The 27,500-nt window shown below is 42.0% G+C and overlaps 1 protein-coding gene across 3 annotated transcripts in view; it reads right to left on the bottom strand.

The window, feature by feature from the left end:
• Chrna5 (cholinergic receptor nicotinic alpha 5 subunit) overlaps positions 1-20,037 on the bottom strand; it is a 32,540-nt gene extending 12,503 nt beyond the window's left edge. For 2 of the 3 annotated variants that reach the window (XR_003847858.1, XM_008823414.3), the window contains exons 1-3: positions 19,690-20,037; positions 2,266-2,417; positions 100-144 (exon numbers count right to left, since the gene is read on the bottom strand). Coding sequence is in view for 2 of the 3 variants with exons in the window: in XM_008823414.3 (XP_008821636.1) it covers positions 100-144; positions 2,266-2,417; positions 19,690-19,795 (303 nt within the window). In the remaining variant the exon portion in view is untranslated. The remainder of the gene's footprint in view (positions 1-99; positions 145-2,265; positions 2,418-19,689) is intronic. The other variant, XM_029558807.1, reaches the window with a different exon arrangement.
• Between the last annotated feature and the right edge of the window lie 7,463 nt (positions 20,038-27,500).

Below are 27,500 nucleotides of genomic sequence, written 5' to 3'. Positions count from 1 at the left end.
TCTCCACACAACCCACACACTCATGCCCCTTTTGCTACAAGGTCTATAATAAAGTGGTGCCAGCTGCTATCTGGGTACCTGTTTCAATGCTGTACACACCTGTTTCAACCAGACATTTGTTGTCATTAGCTGATTTTTCTCATCCTATAAAATAAAAAGTTTATTTCAGTTACATAAATTACAATTTTTAAATAATAATTTATATATTGTGACAGTTACTTATAGATCTTCATTGCTAACCTGCGTGCTTTTCTGAGTTCTAACTCAAAAAGTTTAACTTCTCTTGACTATTATCCAAAATCCTACCCACACTTTCCCCAACTCTCTGGGCTTTCTCGCTGTTTTTCTGAAGATCCAGCCCCCCTCTACAGCTGCTTGGAGACTTCTATTGCTGACCCTAACTCAAAAGGCATGACTCCTGGTCGCCATCACCCTCCCAGCAGCCACTGGAACTTATGGCTTGCCTGCCCTGTTGTATTTCTCTCAAACTCTAATAAAATGGTCCCTGAGCTTTAAAAAAAAAGAAGAATTTGTACATTTTTGTGCAAACTCCTCTCCATACAGAATTTATATTCTGCTCATCAATCTGGTTCTCTAGAAAACTACAATTTTTTCCAGCCTAATCTTACATTATTCCTCTCAAGCTACTCTACAGTTCAGATAAACTACCCTAAAGCATACCGTTGGCAATTCTATACTTCATTTGCATGGTCTCAACTACTATATTTCTTCAAATTAAGACAAAATCTAATACAAAAACACAGCATTATATACTTAGCTCTAAAGGGAGGGCAAGAGGGAGTGCATGTGTCACCATACCCAGGCAGCCTTATTTAAAGAAGGGAGAAATTCAGATGTTTATATGCAAACATCATCATCATCATCATTATAAAAAAACTGGACAATTTTCTGCAACAATAGGAATATGAATAAATTATGTACAGGTTTTCATGTAGAGGGAGAAAGGCAGTCAGCAAAATGTTATCAAACATACCAATTTTGTAAAACACACACAAAGAAAAAATGGCAAGAGCCACAACAAACTGGATTTTTGGTTTTTGTACATTTGTTTGTTTTGTTTGAGACAGGCACAGGCTAGTCTCAAACTCTCTATGTACCAGAGGATGACTTTGAACTCCTGATCCTCCTTCCATTTTCCAGATTCTGGGACTATAAGTGTGTACCAAGCCCCACAAGAAATTCTTAACATTAATCATCTATGAATGAAACCATTAGAATCAATTTTTATTGTTTTTTTTTTTTTTTGCACTTTGCAAGTTCTCTATAAGTCATCATTAGGAAGCCAAGCATGGTGGTGCACGCCTTTAATCCCAGCACTCAAGAGGCAGAGTCAGGTGGATCTCTGTGAGTTCAAGGCTAGCCTGATCTATACAGTGAATTCCAGGCCAGCTGGAGCTACAGGGAGACCCTGTCTCAAAAAGACCAAAAAACAAAAACAAAAAGTCATGCATTAGGGCTGGAGAGATGGCTCAACAGTTAAGAGTATGGGCTACTCCTGCAGAGGACCTGGGGTTTGGTTCCCAGTACCCACATGGCAGCTAACAACTGTCCTAATTCCAATCCCAGGGGGTCTGACTCCCTCTTTTGACCTCAGTGGGCATTGTATAACACAAATGCACTTACATACATGCAGACAATGTTAAGATACTTTTTGGTACTCAGACTCTATAGTCCTGTTCTTGGACTATTTCTCAAATGTTTTCATCACATTCTTAAATACATTTAAGAAGGAATTTCAATAGAAAATGCTTCAATATCTTTAAATTTGTTAAAGATAAACCTATTGAGGGCTGCAGAGATGGTTCTGTGATTAAGAGCACTGGCTGCTCTTGCAGAGGACCTGGGTTTGAATCCCAGCACCCACATGGCTGCTAACAACCATCCTTAACTCCAGTTCTGGGGGAATCAGATGCCCTCTTCTGACCTCCGAGGGTCTTTAAGGACATGGGTTACATACATGCAGGCAATACACTCACACATAAAATAAAAATAATATTTTTAAAAAGATAAACCTATTACTAACAAATAGGATAAAAAACAATTGCTAAACTACACATCATACAAACACAGAGTATTACTATGTCTACAGCAGAGCAGTGACTCCCCCCATCCCAGAGAGTTCCTTGGGGCAAAGGGCTACATCTGGTTACCTTGGTAACCCCTTGTGCCTGACATGTACCTGGGTACAAACCAACCCTCCCTAAACTGGTGTGAAATGGAACATGTAATGACATGCACACTTACCACATCCACCAACTGAGATATTGCAAGGCCAAACTTGATTTTTATTTTGTCATTCAGGTGTTCCACAGGACGAACCCATCTTTCATAGTCTTCAAATAAATCCTTAAATAAACTGTCTTCATGTTTTGCAACAAAGGATGGTTCAGGTAATCCTGTACAACAAAATTTTAGAAATCAGCATGCTAGCTTCTCTCCCACCAAATGCTTATACTTTAAGAAAATCAACATTATTAATTGGCCAATTATATTTATAGTGACCAATTAAAATTTAGGTCACTAGTGTATTATCTTTTAAAAAAAAATACCTTACTTTTATTTTATATGTATGAGTGTATTGCCTGCATATCATGCAATGCCTGCAGAGGTCAGAAAAAGGTGTCAGATCCCCTGGAACTGGAGTTACAGACAGCTGTTAGCTGCCAGTGAGTGCTGGGAACTGAACCCAGGTCCTCTGCAAGAGCAGCCAAGGCTCTTAACCGGAGTCATCTCTCCAGCCCTGTTTTTTGTTTTAGACAGTTTTCCTGTACACCCAGCTGGCCCGGAACTTGCTAAGTAGACCAGGCTGGCCCCGATTTCACAGAGATCTGCCTGTGCCTGTCCCTGCCTCCCAGGTGCTAGGATTAAAGATGCATACCATTATGGCCGGCTATTATCTTGTTTCCTGAGACAGGATATCATGCAGCCCAGGCTAGCCCTGAACTCCTGATCCTCCTGCCTCCATTTTCCAAGTGCTAGGATTATAGGCATGTACCACTGTCCTGGTTTGTTTCTTCATTGTTATGACAAAACACTCTGACCACTACCAACTTGGGGAGGAAAGGGTTTATTCAGCTTACATCTCCCAGGTCACAGTTCATCAGGGAGCCCAAGGTAGGAATTCAGGGCAGGAACCTGGAGGCAGGAGCTAGAGCACAGGCCATGGAGGAATGCTGCTTACTGGTTTGCTCCCCTGGCCCCTGCTCAGCCTGCTTTCTTATGCAACATAGGCCCACCTGCCCAGGGGTGGCACCACCCACAGTGGGCTGGGCCCTCCCACATCACTCATCAAGAAGATGCCCCTCAGACATGGCCACAGGCCAGTCCAATAGAGGCAATTCCCCAACTGAGGCTCCCTCAACCCAGGTGGGTCAAGTTGACACTAAAGCTATCCAGCACAACCACCATATCCATCCAGCTTCTGATGTGCCTTTAAAAGAAATAAAGATTTCTTTAAAAAAATTTTTTTTATTATTTTTATTTTATGTGCATGTATGTATTTATTGTCTCATGTAGGTAAGTCCACCCGTGTCATACAATGCCCACACAGAGGTCAGATGAGGCTGTCAGATACCCTGGAACTGGAGTTACAGACAGTTGTTAGCTGCCATGTGGGTGCTGGGATTTGAACTCAGGTCTTCTGCAAGAACAACCAGTGTTCTTAACCACTGAGCCATCTCTCTAGCCCATAAAAAAATAAAGATTTCTTTTTAATTACATGTGTTTGTGTGGGGTATGTGCACATGATGTCTCAAAAGGCCAGAGGTGTCAGATCTCCCTGGAAATGGAGTTACAGGCAGTTGTGAGTTGCCCAACATGGGTGCTAGGGATTAAATTCTGGTCCTCCAAAAGAACAGTACACACTCTTAATGAATGAGCCATCTCTCTAGTCCCCTAATGTGGCTTTTTAAATAAAATATTTTAAAAATGTAGCTTTTTAAATGAAATATTAATACAAACAAATTAGAGCCATTATGGTTCAGATATAATTCTTAGTTAAAATCAGATTGCTCATTCTGGAAATATGCTGAGTTCCTTAAGAAGTATTGAGTACTCAATGCTGAGAGTAATTTTAAAAATCTAAGTAATAGGGCTGTGGAATACAGCTCAATAGTGAAGTTCAAGAGTAAGGCTGTGGGTTCAATCTCTCCCACTGCAAAGACACAAAGTAAAAGCTTTCCAATTGTCAGAGCTACATCAGAATTCCAACCCTAAAAAACAGATGTACCTAAGCAAAATCATTTATGGCTTTAATCCCTCTTGACCCTTCCTTACTCCTGACCCAGAATAATGTATATTTTTAAAATATCAAGTCCTGAAAGCAGTGCACAATCATTGGAAGCAATGAATTATCTCAACTAGGTTGTAAGCAAGAGGTGGGATTAGATGAACAACATCTGCTTGCGGTTGTGTGTGCTGCTCTGGGTTAGTAAGAGTCAGGCAGGGAAAAATCCTTTGATAAATCTGTTTCTTCCTTTCATCATGTTTCAATAAAAAGAGAGCAACGCCTTTGTTCAGGAGGGAAGTTCTGAGAGAAATCTGAAGGAACAAGGTTTCAGAACAGACTGAGGTCCACTATGGTATTAAAAGATGCTGTCAGGCTATTTTGTTCATGCATTGTCATAATGTGGCATTGCACTGCCACAACTTGGCATAATTTTATATATAAAATAGTGAATGAGGGGCTGGAGAAAGGGTTCAGGGGTTAAGAGCACTGGCTGCTCTTGCACAGAACCCAAGTTCTGTTCCCAGCATGGAATCCAGTTCCAGGGGCTCCTCTTCTGGCCTCTGCAGACGCCGCATGCATGTGGTACACTTACATACACACAGATAAAACACACATACACATAAAAATATTGCAAAATATATTGAATGAGTTAGTTAAATTTGTCTTGGTACACAATTTTATAAGACTGCTTTAGGGCTTAAGTCTTAAGGAGACACAGCAAAGAGGATCCTAAAAATCCTAGTCTAGTTACACATTTATTTATAATAGTGAATCCTACAAGGTCACTCCCAAGGGCATAATCACAACCTTCTCCAAAATGGTCCCCTGCCAGTTGTTTCCCATCACAGTGAGTGGCTCCACCACCTGTCTGGTTCTGTAACCTAAAAACGATGAGTTATCCTCATTACTTTCTCCCTTATCCATATACACAATCCATTAGGATGCTATTAACTTTAGCCCTAAGTATTTCTCAAACACACTATTTCTTACTTTCTTGTTGCTGCCAGCCTACCACAAGCTATCTGTATCCCTCACTAGGACTAGAGCATGTCTCCTAAAGCTGGTATCTAAATCAGAGGGGACTGACCCACTATGCTCTGGAGCACTGAGCAGGTGTTAAGTAGTGTTAAAATCAGTTATCAGGAGCTAGAGAGATGTCTAAGAGCACTGGCTGCTCTTGTAGAGGACCCAGGTTCAGGCCCCAGCACCCACATGGTAGCTAACAATGTCTGTAACTCCAGCTCCAGGGGATTCAACACCCTCTTCTGACCTATGCAGGCAGTGTATAATACAGGTGTACACATGCAAGCAAAATACTCATATACATAAAACTAATTTAAAAATTTTAAGATATCCATTATCACTACTAGTATTAATGATAAGGTTTCTAAATTTATATTGTAAGCTGGGCATGGTGGCGCACACCTTTAATCCCAGCACTCAGGAGGTAGAGGCAGGCGGATCTCTGAGTTCAAGGCCAGCCTGGTCTACATAGTGAGTTCCAGGCCAGCTGCTACGACAGGGAGACCCTGTCTTAAAAAGACCAAATAAGGGGCTGGAGAGATGGCTTAGTGGTTAAGAGCACTGATTGCTCTTGCAGAGGACCTGGGTTTGATTCCCAGCACCCACATGGTGGCTACAAACCGTCCTTAACTCCAGTTCCAGGGGAACCTGAAGCCCTCTTCCGTGGCATTGCAAGACACAGGTGCACTCACATACATGCAGGCAACACACTCATACACATAAAATTTTTTTAAAAGACCAAATAAATAAATATTTATATTGTAATCACTCTTAATGCCATTTGCTTATAAATCAGTAGATTTGGGTGGTGGGGAAATTTGACTCCCTAATTAGCAAGTCTTGAACTCTCCTTTGCTGCTAGGGCTGCTTTAAGCAAAAGGATTAATGGGTCTAACAACTAACCAGATTACCCTTATGCCAGCACCAGCTACCTGCACATTCCACAGATACTATAAGAAAACCATAGGATGACTGCAGCTGATAGCTCTGGTTCTTGAAGGTGCAGTCTTAGGGCTTTTTGAAACTATACTAGATGCTTTGCTTCCACAAGTCCCAATGAACCTAGATGACCCTACAACCATTTCCACTTTGGCCAGAGGGGAGAACTTCCACTGGTAGTTTAACAGAGGGACTGCCTTGATTGGGGAGATGGTTTAGGGGGATAAAGGAGCTTGCTGCCAAACTTAGTGAGCTGAGTTGGATCCCCAGGTCACACATAGTGGAAGGAGAGAACAGACTCCCACAAGTTTGTCCTGACTTCAACACACAAGCACTGTGGTGCATAATCATGACGTGTACAGAAGAGATAAAAAAGAGAGAGAGAGAGAGAGAGAGAGAGAGAGAGAGAGAGAGAGAGAGAACACGAATGTAATTTTAAAAAGGAGAGGCAATACTGTAATTGGCCCAAATAAATGGTTCAAACAAATGGCTCTGATTGGTCCAAACCTTGAGCTGTAGAAGCAGGCTGCTCAGGCTCAGTGAGACTCTGACGGAGAGACTCTCCTGTGTTGCCTCTCTTAGTGCTACAGCAAAAGGCCCAATGACAGGCTTCTCTTGAGTAGTCTTTAACTGCCTGCTTTCCGTAGGGCAGGCTGAGCTGGTGATACAAAGGCAGAGGGGGCCGACAGCAGTAAACTAAGCTGTGACTAATTGAAAGCTGAAGTAGTGTGGGTCCTACCAGTGGTCCTGGCAACAGAGGCCCAGCCAGGCTCCCTGGCCTCTTGGATGGCCCTGCCAGGTTCTCTGGCTCCAAACTGTCCCAGTGGAAGCAGGCACCCTGAATAGTCCCAGGAGCAGCCAAGTTGTGGCAGCTGAACAGTTCAAGAGCAACTAGGGCTGAAAGAAGGAAGGCAGCAGAAATAGAGAAGTAAGGACAGCAGAAAGAGGAAACGAAGGATAAGGGCTGCCAAGAGCCAGAGAAGTGAACCTTCTGGTTGCCAGTTACAGAGAGCCACCAAGTCTTCAGGACCAAGGGTCTTGAACCCCGAACGGAGAACTGTAACCTTGGTCACTGCCAAGGGTGGAAGTTCTTGATACTCAAGGCCTGCCTGAGGACTATAACACCACTTGCCACTGTTTGCCTACTATGGCTGCCAAAGAAAAGATGTGGGAGACCAGCATTTGAGGAGCTTCTCTTTGCCTACCCACGACTTCTACCCAGGTAAAGAACCAGTAGCCAGGCGACTGGCAACACAGCCATCTTCTCAGCACCCACTCATCTGCCACCATTACTTGATTCTCTGCAGATGCCCATGCAATCTTTTCAAAATACAGAGCTGTTACGCACTGGTCTAAGCTTCTTCAGCTTTCTGTCATTTAAGACAGACCAGTCTGTAGGGTCTGTCCTTAGCCTCTTCTGCTGTGGCTTCCCCTTGGTCATCTGCTCTATCTGCACTAAGATCTAGTGTCTCAGACACACCAGTTTCCTACCTACAAGGCGTATGCTCTCACTCTTTAATCCCCTAGCTACCTCACTCATCCTTTGGATCTTGGCCAACATATCTTCCTTAAAACCATTTCCCTGTTCCAGATTCCATTGGGTTCTTCTGCATGGAGCCATGTTCCTCATCTGTACTGTAGTTACGCAATATTGCATGCATATGATTAAAGTCTGTCTTCTTTGCTGTGTATTTTATCCATCTCTGTCCCTAGCACTTATTAACACAGAGCAAATAGTAGGTGTTCAAGTTATCCAAGGAATATACAAATGAATAAATGATTCATATTCATTTAATATTGCAATACTCATCTCTAATGATTTAGAATTTTTTTTGGTCTTTTTTGAGACAGGGTCTCTCTGTAGCCCCAGCTGTCCTGGAACTCACTATGATTTACAATTTTATCTTTGCTTGTGATTAGAGAATTTTATCTTTGGTTATGAAACAACTATCACAAGAGCTCTATGAGCTTTCTCTGAAAGATTGAGTTGCTAGACTTAGCTTCTTGAAATTAGAAACTTTGTCCTACTCAAATTTGAATATAAAGAGCAGTATAACATATTGGCTAAGAATTCAGAGTTTAAGATCCACATAGTGGGACTGGAGAGATAGCTCAGTGGTTAAGAACACTGGTTGTTCTTCAGAAGACCCAGGTTCGAATCCCGGCATCCACATGGCAGCTAACAACTGTCTGTAACTCCAGTCCCAGGGGATCCAACAGTCTCTTCTGACCTCTGCGGGCATTGCACAATATGGGTGCACTTACCTACATGCAGGCAATACACACATACACATAAAGTAAAAATAATAAAAAAATTTTAAAAAAAGATCCACATAGTGGTGTGCACCTGTAGTCTCAGATACTTGAGAGGCTGCAGCAGGAGGACCACTTGAGCCCAGGAATTTAAGGCCAACCTGGGCCTCGAATTCAAGACCCCATCTCAAAAACAAAATTTAGAATTTAAAGATGTACAGGTCATATTAGTCTCTAATGTTTACTGTGTGACTTCAAGGTAAGTTATCTAACTTGTTTGCATATCAGTTCCTGTACCTGTGAAACAGGTATAAAATACTACCTACCTTAAAAAGCTATCGTGAGGGTTAAAATTATGTATAAGTACCTGCACAAGGTCATTCTTATTCCATAGTTGTTAAAGTAATGGAAAGTGATAGACCTCAATAGGCAGTTACACAAAAATACTGTAACAAAAGCAAGCAGAGCCTGCAGAGCCACAGATTTCTATCTAAAGCCTCCCAGAACCTTGAAAACAGACAAAGAATGTCGTTTGTAGAACAAGGCACTTCAACATGGTACAATGACAGTTCAATACAAAGCTTTCTTCATGTCTTCAGGGATCTTCTTGTTTGGTTGTTTTGTTTTTTTGGTCTTTTTGAGACAGGGTCTCCCTGTAGCCCCAGCTGTCCTAAAATTCACAATGTAGACCAGGCTGGCCTTGAACTCAAAGAGATCTGCCTGCCTCTGCCTCCCAAGTGCTGGGATTAAAGGCATGCACCACCACGCCCGGCCATTGGTTGTTGTTTTTTTTTTTTTGGTTGTAAATTTTGAGTTAATGCCTTACTATGGCTAACATCTAATTCTTTTTTAATAAAAAAATATTTATCTGTATGAGTGTTTTACCTGACTGTACGAATGAATGTACTACTTGTGTGCCTAGTGCTCTCAGAGGCCAGAAGAAAGCATCAGATACCCTGGAACTGAAGTTACAGATAGTTGTGAGGCATCATGTGGATGCTGGGAAGAGAAATAAGCTAGATAACCTGCCTTAAAGTCACACAATAAACCAAACCATGTGCTCTTTTTAAAAAAATATTGTATTATTTTTATTTGTATGAGTGTATTCCCTGTATGTGTGTAAGTGCATCCATGTTGTGCAATGCCTGCAGGAGTCAGAAAAAGGTATTAGATCCCTTGGAACTAGCTTCCATGTGGGTGCTAGGAATTGAACCTGAGTCTTCTGAAAGAGCAGTCAGTGCTCTCTCCAGTCTGAAGCCAAGTGTTCTTAACTGAGCCATCTCTCCAGCTCCATTGCATCCAATTATTTTTAAAGTTAATTTATTTTTATGTATGAGTGTTTTGTGTGCATGGATATAAGTGTAGCACATGTATGCAATTCTTGCAGTGACCAGAAGATGGTGTCAGATCCCCTGGAACTGGAGTTTCAGATAGCTGTTAGCCATCATGTGGGAGCTGGGAACTGAATCCAGGTTCCCTGCCAGAGCCGCTGTGCTCTTAACCACTGAGCCATCTCTCCTGCCCTGAGCAGCCAAACTTTTTTTTTTTTTTTTTTTGTCTTTCTGAATCAGGGTCTCCTTGTACCCCTAGCTGGCCTGGAATTCACTATAGAGACCAGGCTGGCCTCAATCTCATAGAGATCCACTTGCCTCTGTCTCCTGAGTGCTGGGACTAAATCCATGTGCCACCATGCTTGGCTAGCATCTAATTCTTGATCCTACTGCCTCTACCTCTTGAGTTCTGGGATTACACATACATGTTACCACATCTGACTTCAAGTTTCTAGTCTTTAAAGCTAGTAAGTGTATTATCAATATACTAATCACATATAAATCATATATCCCAGGAAACTAAGGTAACCACGTAGTTAAGTACACTAAAAAGAACAGAAATATTTAATGGGGTAATTCTTCTGACACAGTTAAAAGTAGAGCAAAAGAAAAACTAAGCTAAGTAACTAACACATTAAAATACATATACTACTTATACCTTGAAAGATTTATTTTGGTTTTACAAATTCAGTTTTAATTCTGAGTATCATTACTGTCAAGTCTGAGGAATTAGAATAACATTTAATTTTTTTTTCATAAATCAGGGGCTGAAGAAGGGGCTGTAAAGATGGCTCCGCAGTTAGAGCACTTGCTACTCTTGCAGAGGACCCAGGTTCAGTTCCAGGGGATCTGAAACTCCAGTTCCAGGGGATCCAACACCCTCTCTGGCTTATGTAGGCACTACACACACATGGTACACATACATACATGCAGGTACTCACACACCTAAAAATAAAAATAAAGATTTAAAATTTTTCATGAAACCAGTTTGTAATCTCAGCAGTCAGGAGGCCAAGGCAGGAATATCAAGAGTTCCAGTGCAGCTTGGGCTACATAGCAAGTTCAAGGTCAACTTAGGCTGTCTCAAAAAAAAAAAAAAAAAACTTAGCCAAATAATTTAGTGAAACTACATTTATTTTCAAATAAATAAACTTGCTCCTTAATTTTACTATAGTGAAGAAGAAAGAACAGAATTGCAAAGATGAAAGTCTTCATTTGAATACTTGGCATTCCTCCAAGCCTTTAACTTCCACATGCAACAATTTTCTAATCTGTACAAAATAGGGACATCTGATTGGCGAAATGTGATTGTTAATCATGTATGGCAAGAACTCTTCATTATACTAAACCTTTTTTCCCCACCCTCTCCTCTCACCCCCTAGGCACTGGGGATTGAGTTTAAGGTCTCACACCTTCTAGACAATCACTTTACCACTAAGTCATGTTCCTGGCCCTCCTTTTACTTTTTATTTTGAGATAGGCTCTCAGTAAGTTACACAGGCTGACACTGAACTCACTTTGTAGCCTGGGCAGGATTTGAAACTGTGATCTTCCTGCCTCAACCTTTCCAGTAGCTGAGGTTATAGACTGAGACACCAGGGCTGGACTATACTGGACCCACTTTTATATTTTTAATTTTTCACTATGAAACATTAATAAATTGGATATGGTGATATATACTTTTAATTCCAGAAGTCACCAACATAAATATGGATATTACCAGTCTTTTCTCAATCTTCAGACAAAAATTACAGACATATGCTTATAATGTTAGTTTTTTTCCAAAACTTCTTATCTTTAGCATCTGCTACAACTTGGGAATACCAATACCTCACATGCTATCTAGTTCAATGTGCCCACTCCACAAATGTTGGCTGGAGCAGAACAGAACACAGAGACACGGTGCTGCCTTCCTGGGAAAATTCACATATGTATTAATCTTCACAATGTCATAATTATAATTTTATGGCCATGCAGAGGGCACCCCACAATGACAGTGGTACCCCCTGGCACTTGTATAATGCATAACCTGCAGGTTTGAACATGGCTGTCACCTTTGAGTCCAAATGCAAGATTTTTTGACTTGGTATTGCTGACATTTTGGAATGGATAATTGTTATGTGGAAGCTGTCTTGTTCTATGGTGTTTCAGCCTCTACCCACCAGATACACTATCCCTATGTGACAACCAAAATGTCTTCAGATATTGCCAAATGTTGGGGTGTGGCAGAGTGGCAAAATTGTCTCTTTTTTGAGAACCACTACTCTAATATTAGTAGTTAGCAAGTAGCAGAGGTATGACTTAGGTCCCAGATTTTTTCCCCTCTGAATGATGCCTTCATTACAAAAGTAAAGTGTGATAACTGTCACAATTCAAACTTGGAAGCTCATAAAGTAAAGACTCTGCCTCATCTCCTTTCCCTTGCCCGGACTCCAGGGTTAGCCATTGTTAAGTCTGAAGTGAACACATTTTAATTACAAACAAGCATGCATGATATACATGCACACGAAGAGCAAACATTTTCCTTAAGTTCTGCAACTTGATTTTTCCTTCATTCAAAACCAGGCCAGTAGGTATCTACCCATGTCTTTCTTCATAAGCACAAAGCGGTTCTGCATAGTGGGTACATCACACTTTAAGCTTTCGCCAATGTTGAACATCTATGCCATGCTCACTTTCGGTTTATTTCTAATAGTGCTAATTGGAAAACACTTTAACTCATATCCTTGCACATCTAACTTTCCATTTCTATGCAGCACTGACTCTTAGAAGTGGAATGCTGAGTCAAGGGAATGCATGCTTTAAATTGTGCTAGGTACTGCAGGATGCCTTCCCTAACTTCTTCACAGGCTACCATAAGAATGCAATAAGACTATGTATCTAAACAGTTGGTAAGAGTGATAGATATTATCTACGCCCAATTCATAATGAAGGCATTCCTCGAGTAGTTAATCCTCCCCTCTAAGTCTCCTTGTATCTTTTTTTAAGTTAATAAAAAAGTGACTTTTATACCTTTTTTAAAAATCCTCTTTGCAGCAGTCCTAGGAGAGCTATTTTAAGCTACAGCAGGATAAAGCAGTGAACATAATCAACCATTTTGTTAATGAGGGGAAATAAATGTATACTACATCCAGCATTTCCAATGTGACAAATAAGTAGCTTAATCATTATTTTAGCACTTCAGATAAAATGCAGAGGTTGTTTTATTCACTTCAGGATTTTCATTGGATTTTATATTGATTTTTAACACAGAATTATTAGGATAAAGTTACACTGTAACTGATATGCCTTACTAAGCTTAATTTAACATCTTCCCTTGACTCTTAAAACACTTGCAATAACAAAATGACCTTAGGCTGTGTTAAATTTAGGCCCAGTCGATAGTTCTCAAGGAGTCCAAAAGAGTTTAAACATCATCAAATCAAATAAATGCAGAGTTCAGTATTTTAACTTGAGATCAAAAGGCAATAAATACATATTTAAACATTGTATTAGGAAATAAAACACCTAATGGCATTTGAAGTTACAGAGCCTATATGACCTTGATAAGACTTTTGTAAATTTCCTTCTTTGCATTAAGTGTGGTGGTGCATACCTGTAATTCCATCACTTGGGAGATGGAGACAAGAGGATCAGGAGTTCAAGGTCATTCTCAGCTGCATGGCTTAGACCATCCAGGGCTACAGTAGACTTTAGAATTGTCCAGTTATAAAATAATAATAATAATGGCTGAAGGAACAACAAAAAATTGGAGATAAGAGTTAGGCACGTGTCTGTAATCCTAGATTCAGGGGCAGAGGCAGAAGGATCTTGAGTTTGAGACCAGCCTAATCTACATGGTCATTATGAGACTTTGTTTCAAGAAACAAAGAAGAAAGGGGCTGGGCAAGGTAGCCCATGCCTTTAATCTCAGCACTCCAGAGGCAGAGGCAGGTAGGTCTCTGTGAGATCAAGGCCATCTGGGTCTACATAGCAAGTTCCAGGCCAGCTGGGCCTACACCTGTCTCCCAAAAAAGGGAGGTGGGGCTGGAGAGATGGTTCAGTAGTAAACATTGCATTTGCTGTTCTTCCAGAGAACTCCATTCCCAGCACCCACATGGTGGATAACAACAATCTATGACTCCAGTTCCAAGAGATCCTATAACCTCCTCTGGCCTCTATGGTCATTGCATGATATGGGTATACTTACTTACATGCAGGCAAAACACTCATACACATACAATAAAAATATATAAATAAAAAATTAAAACAAAGAAGAACTGGAGAGATGGCTCAGTGGTTAAGAGTACTGGCTGCTCTTGCAGAGGACCTGGGTTCAATTCCCAGCACCCACACGGCGGCTAACAACTGTCCATAATTCCAGCTCCAGGGGATGTGATGGCCTCTTCTGACCTCTATGGGCATTGCATGACATGAGTGTACTTACATACATGCAGGCAATATGCTCATAAAATAAAAATGTTTTTAAAACTAGTAAAAAATAAAGAATAAAGGGAGGGAGGAAAGAGGGACAGCTACTTTGTTACAATGCTCATTTTCTTGGCTTCTATTAGTCTTATGCCATTTAGGCTAAAATTCTTGGAAAGTCACTGTTTCCATAATTACCTTCATTGGATACTGAGAACTCACCTAACTGAAATGGAGACTTATCTATAGCTTTTTTACTTAAGTTGTGGTACTCTCACAATGGCTACATATCAAAAGGAGGCCAACCTGGGCTACATGAGACCCTGTCTCAAAATAAATACACACTCAGTTATATCCAATATATCATGAACTTCACAAATTTCACTTGGGAACAGGTTAGGTTAGGCATGGCCCTGGTTCTGACCTCTTGAATCAGCATCTGTAGTCTAACAATATCCCAAAGGATCTCTGGGCTCATCAAAGTTTAAAAAGCCCTGGTCAAGAAAACCAAAGGTAGGGCTCTCAAAGGGCAGGAAGAAGAACTACTGTGCCCCACAGGGACATCTGAAAGTCTCTGGAGACATTTTTCAGCGGGATGCCAGAGTATCGCATGAACACAAGCGCCAAGGATAACGCTAAACATGCTAGATGGCCAGGACCCTCCCCTCCCACCAGCAACGACTTCTCTAGCCCAACCCAACACAGAAGGAAAATTTTGCCCAATTCTATACATATCATTGACAATTCACAAAAGGAAACTTAAAAATCCAAAACTTCGTAATTATACTTGTTGTCAAAACATTTGTGTTCACATCTCCTATTTTTACTGGTAAAAGGCTACAGTCTACAATCCTACTTATAAGAGGAGAAAATGAGGTCACTGAGTTAAATGCAGTTGGAGCGATAATACCATGTTGCCCTAAATTGTGAATGTTTACAACTGTATCATAGAAAAGGAACATCAGAAATAATCTTTTGCAGCATATTATTATAAACTATGCCAGTGTTGTTCCAAAGAAACTTCCTAAACAAATTCTAAACTTTTTCTCAAACTATTCTAACATTAACATCTCTCAGTGTCAATTTGTTCATTTAATACTAAGCCAAAAATGTCATCTGAAAGAATTTAATTCCAACTGTAATGAAAAATAATGTTATCAGAAGAAAAAAGTTCTGTGCTGAAATTACTGTACTAAAAACTCAGCTTAATTTCTAAAAATATTGCTAGATCTAATTTGTAATTACAGATTTAAAAAGACACCTTTATTCTGACTGACAACCATATCAGAGCTCCATCAACATACTATTTTTAAAAATATTTTTATTAATTCCTTGAGAACTTCCATACAATGTATTTTGATCATTTTCTCCCTCCCCCAATTCCTCCCAGATCTACCCCCACCTCCCTACCCATCCTACTTTGTGGGTATTTTTTTTTAATTATGTATATTGGGGGGGCAGGTATGTACATGTGAGTGCATGTGCCCCCAGAGTCTAGAAGAAGGTGTGGGGGTCCCCTGAAGCTGGAGTTGCAGGTGACTGGGAGCTGCCTAATGTGGGTGGGGGGAACTGAACTCAGGTTCTCTGCAAGAGCAGTATGCACTCTTAATTGTTGAGACATTTCTCTCATAAACTTAGGTACAAGCATGGTGTAGCATACCTGTAATCCAGTAATGGGGAGGTGGAGGCAGGAGGATAAAGAATTCAACATTACCTTGGACTACACATCAATTGAGGCCAACATAGGCTATATGAGATCTGTTTCAAAAAAAAAACAAAAACAAAAAACTTAAATAGGTATATTTGCAATATATCATGAACTTTACAAAGACCCTAAATTCCAGGTGTTCACAATCTAGGTATATTTTGTATTTTCTAAAGAGTATATTTTGTATTTTCTAAAAACATATTTTTTTTTCCTTCTATGAGGCAGGGTCTATGTGGTCCAGGTTAGCTTTAAAATGCATTAGTATCTAGTCATTATACATAGTGATGAGTTTCATGCAGACATTTTAAGTATATCATGTCATGGAATAAACATGGATGTGGAAGTACTTCTGTGGTATGCTGACTGAGAGTCCTTCAGGTAAATACCCAGGAATGGTATATCTGGGTAATATGGTAGTTCTATTTTTATTTTTCATGAGAAATCACCATACTGATTTCCATAGTGGCTGGACCAATTTACATTCCTAGTAGCAGGCAGCTACTCCTGCTCTCCTACCAGCTCTCCTACCCTTCTTGATAGCATTTGTTTTCTTTTTATTTATGTCTGTGTGTATATACATGCACTTGTGTGCAGGTATTCACTGAGGTCAGAAGGCATCAGATCTTTCACACCTGGAGTTACAGATGGTTGTGGGCCACCTGATATAGATGCTGGGAACAAAACTTTGGTCCTCTGCAGACCAGCGAGCACTTGTAACCATGAGGCATCTTTCCAGCTCCAAGCATTTATTGTTTTCTTAATGATAGCCATTCTGACTGGGGTGAGAAAGGATCTCAGTGTAGTTTTAATTTCTATTTCATGATGCCTAAGGATGTTAAACATTTTTTGTATGTGTACTGGCTATGTGTATTTCATATTTTAAGAATGATCTGTTCATTTAAATAGCCCAGTTACTGAATGGGTTCTTCGGAGTGGCTTTTGTTGTTTTAGTTCTTTATATAATCTAGATATTAATCCTCTGTCAGATGGTTAGATGTATAGCCGGTGAAGGTTTTCTCCCATTCTGCCTAGACTTGAACTCTTTTTTGGGGGGTGGGGGGGTTAAGACAGGGTCTCCCTATAGCCCCAGCTAGCCTGGAATTCACTATGTAGACCAGGCCTTAATCTCAAAGAGATCTGTCTGCCTCTGCCTCCAGAGTGCTGGGATTAAAGGTGTGTGCTACCCTGTCCAGCAGCCTTGAACTCTTGCCTTTTTCTCCCAAATTCTGGGAACACAGGTAAATACTATTATACCTAGCCAAAATCATTTTTAATTTCAAAATAAAGTGTATGAAGTTATTTAACTAAGCATTTGCACAAAGATGACAAAAGTAGGGTCAACAGCTACTATAAGTGTATTTCTGTTAGTTTCTGGAAATGTTAATGAAAATTACTACAAGTGAGAAGGAAAAATCCTTCAGAGCTCTCATTTTTGATGAACTATTTTCCTTTGACTGAAGAATTCAGCTAATATAGACACTAAAAATTAAGTTTTGATCATTTAAAATGTCACACAGCTAAGAACTATACCTGACTAATGACTATTTGATTTCTATAAATCACTGTCCTCATCACAGGTCAGTTCAAAAAAACCTATATTATCTTAATGTACCAGTAAATTATATTTCATTGCAGGCAAAATTGCCTTCCAGGCCACTTTCCACAGCTCTGTGACCTTCTATTAGCCAAATAGGTATGGCTGCTGGCTGACTAGACCAGAATTCTCTTTGTCTGGGAATTGGCTCATAGAAAACCATGAATTATTATGAGAATCAAGAACGAATATGAAAATAATAAAATATAAACACAGAATCAGTGATCTGTAAAACACCTACTCCCAGGGGGAGAAATAAGGAATCAGCAAGGTTAAATATGTGCAAAGAAACACAGCCAGTTAGCAGGAAGTCCGCACAGTTCTTTCAGCCCCCCTGCATTCAAAGGCAATGGGACACAAAGGTATATTAACATATACAAAGATATTAACATATAGGCACAAGCGTGCAATTAAATCACCACTCGGTAACATACCTTCGGACAATCACTTAGAGTACACAGAACTTAAGAATTTTCATGCTGTAAGGGGGAATCTCTAATGCCCTTTCTTTACAGCTGAGATAATATCCAGGGTGATATTACTATTCCATTCATTATTTATAAGCACTTACTGGGCTCCATAATAAGCTAGGTTTTGAGAACACAAAAATCAGCAGTAAAGAATTACAGATCTTGGGGGCTGGGGGGTGGCTCAGTTGAAAAATGCTTGCGGCACAAGCATGAAGACCTGTTTGACCCTCAACACCCATATAAAAAGCCCAGCAAGGTAGTGCCTGCCCTTGGAATTCCAACACTGGGGTAACAGATACAGGTGGGTCCCTGGAGTTGGATGGTCAGCCAGCCTACCCTAGTGTATCCAAATCCGTGAGCTCCAGGTCCTAGGTGAGAGACTATCTCAAAAAAATAAACACCCAGGCTCCTGAGGAACAGCCCCCTAGGCTCACCTCTGGCCCCCACATGAACACCCATACATCCCCCACATACAGGAATCACAGATCTTAAGGAGCCCACATGGGACAAAGAAAACAAATGTAATACAGCAAGATGTATCAGAGTGGGAGCAGAAAAGAAAACCATCAACGCTGGTTATAACCCCAAACCACGCAGAAGAGCCAGCTATATAGACCACTTGAAGGCTCGGCAGCAAAGCTTCATCTTAAAACAGGCAAAACATTTTAAGCCCGGTGACATGGTACACACCTTTGATCACAGCACTCCGGAGGCAGAGGCAGGAGGGTCTCTGAGATTGAGGCCAGCCCGGTCTACACGAGTTCCAGACCAGATGGGGATACAAAACAACAAAAAATTACATTTTCCAGCTTCGCCAAAAGGGGCAGAGAACTACCGCTTTCTAGAATGTCAGACACAGCACCAGACATTTTATATACGCTATTTAATCCGGAAAATGACCGGAAGAAATATGCAGTATTATCCTCATTTTTCGAAGAAGGAACGGAGGGAAGTTTGTCCTAAGACATGATACACTGGCGCCATAATCTGAATCCAGGACATTCTTCTCTATACAGTTCAACTCTCTCTGAAAGGATTTAACTGATTTGCTCTATGCATCCTGTAATGGGTAATTCTAGTCTTCAAGCTTACTACTTCCTAAGATCAGGAGTCACAGTTGAAAGCCTTAAGGAGGGAGAGACTAGAGAAGGCTGGGATGCGCTTCAGATTCAGGGAGCCGCCACTCGCATCCGGCTTCCAGAAGCCGCTCCCGCTCTAGCCTGGGGCACACCACCGGATGCTCCAGAAACGGTCGCATCTTCCTCCCGGGTACCGAGAGGGCGGACCCGAAACCATGCTAAAGGCCTGGAAAGGTGAAGTACTAGCTTTGTTTGTACTCCAGTCCACAACAGCTTGAAAAAACAGCCCTGGAGAAAAAGAAGAGAAAGAAGAAAGCCGTGCTCCTAAGGAGCGGGGGAGGAACGGGACCCGACCAGCTCTGCAATCCTACAGCAGCGTCCCATCTCCTGGAGGGAGGCGGGAGGCGGTGGGGCGCAGGGAGTCCTACCCGGGCACCGGCCGTTAGCGGGAAGCCGTCCTGCTGAACTCGGTGTCTCCTCCCGGGAAAGTTTGGAAGCACACCGCTCCACCCCGGCCCGCGCCTCGCCTCCAAGTCCGCGAACAGAACCCGGCTAATCCGAACCTCTCCCCAAGTTCCCCAAGAAGAAAGAAAAGCCGCGGAACCGCAGCGCCGTGGCGGCCCCGCCCCGGCTCACCTCCCCGCGCGCCGCCCGCCGCCCCGACTGGCCGCCAGCGACCAGCGACCAGCTGCACCACGAAGAGCAGGCGCAGCGCACGCCGCCCGGACTCCGACGCCGCCATCTCCCGCCCGCCGACGGCCGCCTCAGAGAACGCTGAGCCCCGCGGGACGGAGCGCGCGGGCGGGTCCCGTGCAGCCAGCCGCCGCCCGCTTCTCAGGAGCCGCCGCCGTTCCTCAGAGCCGCCGCCCTCTCCTCAGAGCCGCAGCCCGATCCAAGAGCCGCCACCCTCTCAGAGCGGCTGCAAGCTCCTCAGCTCCGCGGGAAGGCCACCAGGCCGGCTGCGCCCCGCCCGGGGGAGGAGCGAGCGGCGCCTGGCCCCACCCCAACGGCCACGCCCAAATGGCACCCAGTTCTAGGCTCCGCCCCTGGTCCAGCCCAGTCGGCTGGTAGCTGCGCCTTTTCCACAGCTGGCCCGACCTTGTCTCCCCGGCTTCGCCCCCACCAGGCCCCAATCCTGACGGGTTGCCTGGCCGGCTCTTGGATTGTTTTGGTTTTTGTTTAGTTTTGTTCTGTTTCTTGCTTTGTTTTGTTCGACAGGGTCTCACGTTGTAGCCCAGGCTGGCCTGGAATTCACTATGAAGCCCAGGCCGGCTTTGAACTCACAGTAGTCCTCCTACCTCAGCCTCCCAAGTGCTGGATTTCCAGTGTGAGTCACCACATCCCAGCTTCGTGCCTGCCTCTCTTGCAGCTATTGTAGGCACCAAGTTATCCCCATCAAGAGACCTGTATTGTCGACCTGCAAGGCCACCTGCAAATCACCCTTCCTCTGTGGGTGTATTTGTCTTCCTTTAAACTCAAGGAAGAAACTAGAAGACTCTGAAGGACAGCCGTGACTGACGACTCTGACACTCAAGCCATCCCTGAAAAGATATGCAATTGTTTCCAGCGTGGGCTGCGCCATTGTGTTGCCATCACTTGGCATTGTAAATATCAGTGCCTTTGTCTGCCACAGCGCCTAGCAACTCTGATGGAGATGGATGCTGACTGTGCCTCAAATCCCTCTAGACCCTATACTGTATTTCATTGCTTCTGTTCATAATTGATTAAAAAGCTTCATTTCGTTGGAGAGATTCAAGCAAATTATCTTTAAGCTTCAGTGGCAGAGCATGCCATTGAGTTTTCACAGAAAATTATGGAACTGACACCTTTAAGATTCATTATGAGCAGAACTTTCACTGGGTGCTTCAGACTGCATAAATCTGTTAAAAGTGAAACCTGGTTGCAAAAAATCTCAACAGCAGAATTCATGGAAGGTTTTTTTTAACCTAGGTCTAAGTATAACCAGGAGAATGGAAACAAAATCCAGTGGAGCTGGTCTGTTTAAGCAGGACAATAATAGAGCCAAAGAATAAAAGATGCATAGGATGATAACAGGGCTGGCCGTTAATTACACCTCTGCTCAGGAATGCAAGACAATGCTTAACGACCCTTCACGGCAAAGTTATACTTTGCTCTGAAGAACTTATGGGGCTTACAGCTACTTATGCAATGCATCCTAACCAGTGTTTGGATGACTTCAAAGTCTTATTCCACTTTTACACTTAAGGAATTTGAAAGAGGCACTGAATAACTGTTGAAGGTCACAATATCTGTCAGTGGCAAAACTGGGATTAAGGGGTTATTAGCTCAGCCACTCCAAGTTTAACTGGAACTCCTAGACCTCCCCAGAGTGTTATATCCATAATCATGAGAAAACAGTTATCCATGTATTCTGTGCAAAACATATACTGTCACTTATACATAGCATGTAATGCATTGGGCATTTCAAAATCCAAGCAAATAATCGCGATATAATGTACATTTCTTGGATGTTTTCCCCCTCTGGAATGATATGCTAATTCTTCACGTTTCTAGGTGTGGCTGCACCTAACTGTTAACAGGCATCTTCACACTGCTAGGAGACATTGGCTGATCAAATAAAAGCTGCAGCTGTGGCTGTAGCCACCACCAAAGTTCTCCTAAAATAGCATCTGTGCACCAAAATTTCTGAGATTTAGCCAAAGGAACTATCACACAGTCTTTCTGGTCTTTTTATTTATTTTTTTCTTTCTTTTTTTGAGGCAGAGTCATGCTGTGTAGCCCAAGCTGGCCTCCAACTCACAATCCTCTGCCTCGGCCTCCCAAATGCTGGGATTTACTTTTGTGTGTCCCTGTCTTTGTGCTGTCAGTCTTAACAGTGCACTTGTATCCCAGACACACTTTCCTTTGAAAAAATGTGAGGTGTTTTTTTTTCTTTTTCAGTCCTAGGAATTACCCACAACCTCATACGGCTTGGCAAGTGCCACACCACTGAGCAACACTACCAGCCCAAGGCTGAACTTCCATTTGTATTGATCTCTGCCAGACTAGGTGCTTCGCATTACTCTTTCCCATGTCCATTCGGTCTGCGACTTTGCTCTCTTTCTAAATATCCAAATCCAGTCTTCTTCACGGCCCATCCCAAATGTCACTTGCCTTCTTGTCTTTTTCTTCATAAATCTTTTTCTTGAGACGGGGTTGCATTAGGCAGCACTTGCTGGCCTGGAACTCACTCCTAGGTTGATCTCAAACTCAAGATCTGCCTGCTTCTGCTTCTGCCTCCTGAGTGCTGGGTTTAAATGAGTGTGACACCACACCCAGTGAGTGTATATATATATATATATATATCCTTTAATATGTACTGAGCTCCTTTGTCTAAGATCTGTGTCTTATTCATCTTCATAATACCCACCAACCAGATAGCACCTTGTTGCAGAAAGTATAATGGAGAGATGGCTCGTTTGGAAATAGCACTTGCTGCCCGAAGACAAAGATCTGAGTTCAGATCTCAACTCCCACATAAAAATCTGAGCGTAGGGGCTGGAGAGATGTCTCAGTGGTTAAGAGCACTGACTGCTCTTGTAGAGGACCTGGGTTCAATTCCCAGCACCCACATGATGGCTATGAACTGTCTTTAATTACAGTTCCAGGGGAATCAGAAACCCTCTTCTGACCTCTGCGGCACTGCACGTCACGGGTGCACTCACATACATGCAGGCAATACACTCATACACATAAAATAAAAATAATAAAATATATCTTTAAAAAATCTGAGTGTAGCTACATGTGTGTGCCTATAACCCCAGCACTGTGGAGGTGGAGAATGGAGGGTTGCTGAAGCTTGCTGGCCACCAGCCTGACTCCACATTCATCAAAGACCCTGTCTCAAAGGAATGAGGAGGAACCTGATAAAGCAGAACACCTGACATCCTTCTTTGGCCTCCGAATGCATGAGCACCTGCACACATGTGCATATACCACGAGAGAGAGAGAGAGAGAGAGAGAGAGAGAGAGAGAGAGAGAGAAGAATGAAGTGTGGAGATGTAGTAAGCATGCAAAAAATATATTAGAGGGGTTTAGGTAGGAGGATGGGTGAGGGTAAAGGAAAAATAATGTGTTAGTTTATTTAATCTCACCAACACTACTAGAGAGGTACTTCTAGCACCCTGTTTTGTCTTGGCCAGCTCCTCACCCCCTTGTGTGCTCTCTGGGAATTCCACAGGCTCAAAGCTAGGGCCCAGGCTCTTATTCCAGTATGTTCTCCCTCAACGTTCTTATCCATTTTCCTGGATAAATACCATCCGTATGCTGGGCAAGGTGGTGCGTGCCTGCAATCTCAGCACTCAGGAGGAGCTGAGGCAGGAAAACCTTGAGTCCCATACCACCTAGGTCACAGAGAGACAGTCACAAACATGCAAAAAGACCAAATTGATGAATATCATTCCTACACTGACAGTGACCTGATTCATACGCAGGTGCTGGTCTTACCTCTAAGAGCCAGGGTATCTGACAATGAATTTGAAATCATTAACATTAAACATCATAACATATCTCAAATTGTTCTTTCCTGTTAGCCTTCCCATTTCAATCAATGGTTCCATTATCCAGTTAAATGCTCAAACTCAAAACCTAGGAGTCATCCCTAGACGCTCCCTGTTTCATCCGCCAAGCCACACTCAACTGTAAGTGCAATATCTTGCATTTACATTGAAATCCACACCTCTTCAAATGCATCCCTAGCACAGCCTTCTCTACAACCTTTCAACTGGGCCTTTTCCCTAGCACTTTCCAAAAAGTCTGCAGATAGCAGCATCAGGACCATCTTAGACACTAAATCCCAAATGCTTGAGATGACTGTTGGAGCAGTTCTGCCACTCCATTAACTCTGGATTACCATTCCTCCACTGTTCTAAATTCTAGCCACACTGGCCCCTTCAGTCCTCAGAATACCAAACCCACTCTCGACCAGGACCTTCACACAAGCTGTTGTGTGACCTTTCTGTACATTTCTCTTCTCACTCCTTCTGATATCCCTGCTTTTCCTAACTCCTACTCCTGCTTCAGCCCTGGGATTATTTGTCACCTCTTGAAAGACAAGTCAACCATCGAGGTTGAGTCTTCTGCTTCCTCTGGCTGTCAGTTTCGATCATGGTCCCTGTCCCCATCCTTTACTATAGTGTGAGTCAGACTGCCATCCTTGTGACAAAATACCTGAGAAAGTCAACCTGAAAGGAGGAAAGGTTTATTTTGGCTCATGGCTTTCAGAGGCTTCAATCCACAATTGTTTGGCCTTGCTGCTTTGGGTCTGATGTAGCACAGTCCATCATGGTGGGAGCAGGTGTTGAAACAAAGCTGTGCACCTCATGAAACAGAAAGAGAGGAAGAAGCTGGGATCCCAATAATCTTTAATGGAATGCCCTCAAGGACCTAATTTCCCTTAATTAGACTCCACCCCATAGAAGTTCCACACCTCCCAATAGCACCGTCAAGTAGAGTCCAAGCTTCCAAGGGGGGCATTTAGGATCCAAACTTTTACAGCCACATTTGTTACAATTTGTTAAGCACTTGAGCATCTGATTTCCCCTGCAGATAACTGCTCCTGATCCCCAGCAGCTGTGCCTGGCTTATTCGCCAGCATATGCCCAGTATATTGACCGCATGCTAGATTCTCAAAATGTTTGTTTGTTGGATGAATAAATGCATGTTAATTTGTTAGCCCACCATCTCAGAACTAGTGAACTAGGAAATAGTGAGCATCAATTCAAACCCAAGTGATCTGACTTCAAAACTTTATCACTTTCTAAACTGAACTTAATCTCTCTCCTTGAGCCCCATAAGTAATCTTTAACATAGTGCCTTAAAACATACTTGGCAGGAGATAAAGTTTGTGGAGTACTTAGCACAGTGCCCAAGCATTCAATAGATAGTAGCTATTATTTAAAGTGACAATTATTTTTGGATGTGCTTTTGTACCTACAAAACCCCTAAGCAAAGGGAATTTGGTACCTCGGAGCTAAAGCAGTGCACAGAAAGGGAATCAAGAGTCAACAAAAAATAGGAGTCAAAAATAAACATTGTCATCTGCAACTGGTATGGCCTAATGAGTTGTCTTTTATATTGATGTTGTTGTCGGCTTTTCTTTTCTATAATGGGGTCAACTGAGCTAAATTCAGAGCTAGGCAGCTTCTTCATCACTTCCATTACAGCTTGGTGATGAATTCTGCTGTGAGCCTCTAAAACAAAAGTCAAACTGAAAAGTTAATTAAAGATAAAAATGGACGCTGTCAACTTTACTGCTGAAAGTAAATACATTTTTGCAGATTAAAGAAAAGTAAGTATTGCCGGGCGTAGTGGTGCTTGCCTTTAGTCCCAGCACTTGGGAGGCAGAGGTAGGATCTCTGTGAGTTCAAGGCCAGCCTGGTCTACATAGTGAGTTCCAGGACAGCTGGGGCTACAGGGAGACCCTGTCTCAAAAAGACCGAAAAAAAAAAAAAAAGTAAGTATTGATAGGATATTAAAACTCAACCCTTCAGAACAAATTCTGTAAGAAAATGTCCTTTACAAGGACTAGTTCAATAGCACAATCAAAATGTAAAATTAAAAACATAGATTAATGTAACAAGCTTTTTTATTAGATTTGGGGTGCACGTGTGTGTGTGTGTGTGTGTGTGTGCGCGCGCGCGTGCGCTCGCACACATGTCCATGGCACACATGTGGAGGTCAGAGGACAAGTTGTGAAAATCAGTTCTCTCCTTCCACTATGTGGGTCCCAGAAATCAAACTCAGGTTGTCAGGCTTGGTGCAAGCACCCTTACCTGCTGAACTATCTCATTGGCCTTACTACAGAGTTTTAAGAAAGAAAATTAATTGGCTATACTTTTAGATTGTAATAACTATATATTTAAATATACAAAGACCATATATAAAACTCAGCTGTCCCAATAGAATAATCACATCTGTAGCAAATGTCATAGACCCAATTGTCAGTAGAAAAAATACAATAAGCAAAGGTAATTCACCTACAAAATGTTATAATGTGAAAAATATGTTATAATGTATCCTAAACAAATATCAACTCTCGATAAAAATGATGGTATTGGGACTAGGGAGATGACTGAGTGGGTAAACTGTTGCTATATAAGCATGAGAAGCTGAGTTCAGCTCTCCAGCACCCACATACAAAGTTGGGCATGGCAGCACACATCTATAAGCCCAGCTCTGGGTAGACAGAGACAAGCAGCTCCCGGGGCTTACTGGCCAACTCCTCTAACCAAAATGGAAGACTCAGGACAGTGAGAACCCATGTCTCAAAAAATAAGTTGGAAAGATACCTGACATTGACCTCTGGACACACACACACACACACACACACACACACACACACACACAAAGCTATTATTTCCACCTTAGGAAAGTACAATATAATATCCCATGTCCTCTAAATGTTAAAATCTTTTAAATTTGAAGTTATAAATCATGTTATGAAAGAATGTTTTTTCCTTTTAAGATGGATCTTAATGTCTATAGATAAAGAAAATCAGCAGATCTGCAATTACGGTCACACATCACCTAACAACAGGGATCTGTTCCCAGAAATGCATTGTTAGGTGATTCCCTCTTTGTGTGAACATCATAGAGTGTACTTTCACAAACAAAGACAGCTGTGACATCAATAAGTGATATAATCTTAAGGATATAAAATGTCCTATATACAGTCCCTTGTTAACTATGGCATTGTTTTATTCAGGGTAGGAATGTGGTTAGTATATAAAAGTTCAACATTTATATGCTTAATAAAAACAATTATTTTAAATATTTTGTGTTAAATGATTGGTTCTCCATAATGATACTATTATAAATTTAAACATGGAAAATAGGCCTTTATTTTAACCTATTCAAGACACAATTACAAATATTGAGTTCTGTGAAAAAGATAGAATTAAAATATCCTTTTTAAAAATTTTATTTTATGTGTATGAATGTTTTGCCTGCATGTAAGTGTACCTGTGTGTGCAATGTTCACAGAGGCCAGAACATAGCATCAAATCCCTTGGAACTGGAGTTACAGTTGTTAGCTGCCATGTGGGTTCTAGGAACTGAACCCAGGTCCTCTGTAAGAGCAGCCAGTGCTCTTAACCACTGAACCATCTTTCCATCCCAAATCTAAATATTCTGACTGAATAAATAGTAGATATCTCCCTCCATCTTTCTCTTCTAGGTAGGAGATTTAGCTATAGCTAATGCATATATGAAAAGTGAGTCCAAAGTAGAAATTATACTGTGGGTATGAGCATAGATGTTCCAAGTGTTGTAGCTGCACACTAGAACTGCCATCTCAGAGTATAATTCGTTGACCCAGGCATGGTGGTGTGTGCCTGTATTCCAGCCACTTGGGGGGTAGAAGCTGGGGATCAGGAGCTCAGGGTCATCTTCAGATACTTGACGAGTTCAAGACCTGTCTGGGCTAT

Source organism: Nannospalax galili, unplaced genomic scaffold, assembly GCF_000622305.1.
Source record: "Nannospalax galili isolate Female #2095 unplaced genomic scaffold, S.galili_v1.0 scaffold28, whole genome shotgun sequence".
NCBI lineage: Eukaryota > Metazoa > Chordata > Mammalia > Rodentia > Spalacidae > Nannospalax > Nannospalax galili.
Note: the sequence above shows the minus strand (reverse complement) of the source record. Positions and strands in the feature narration are given on the sequence as shown.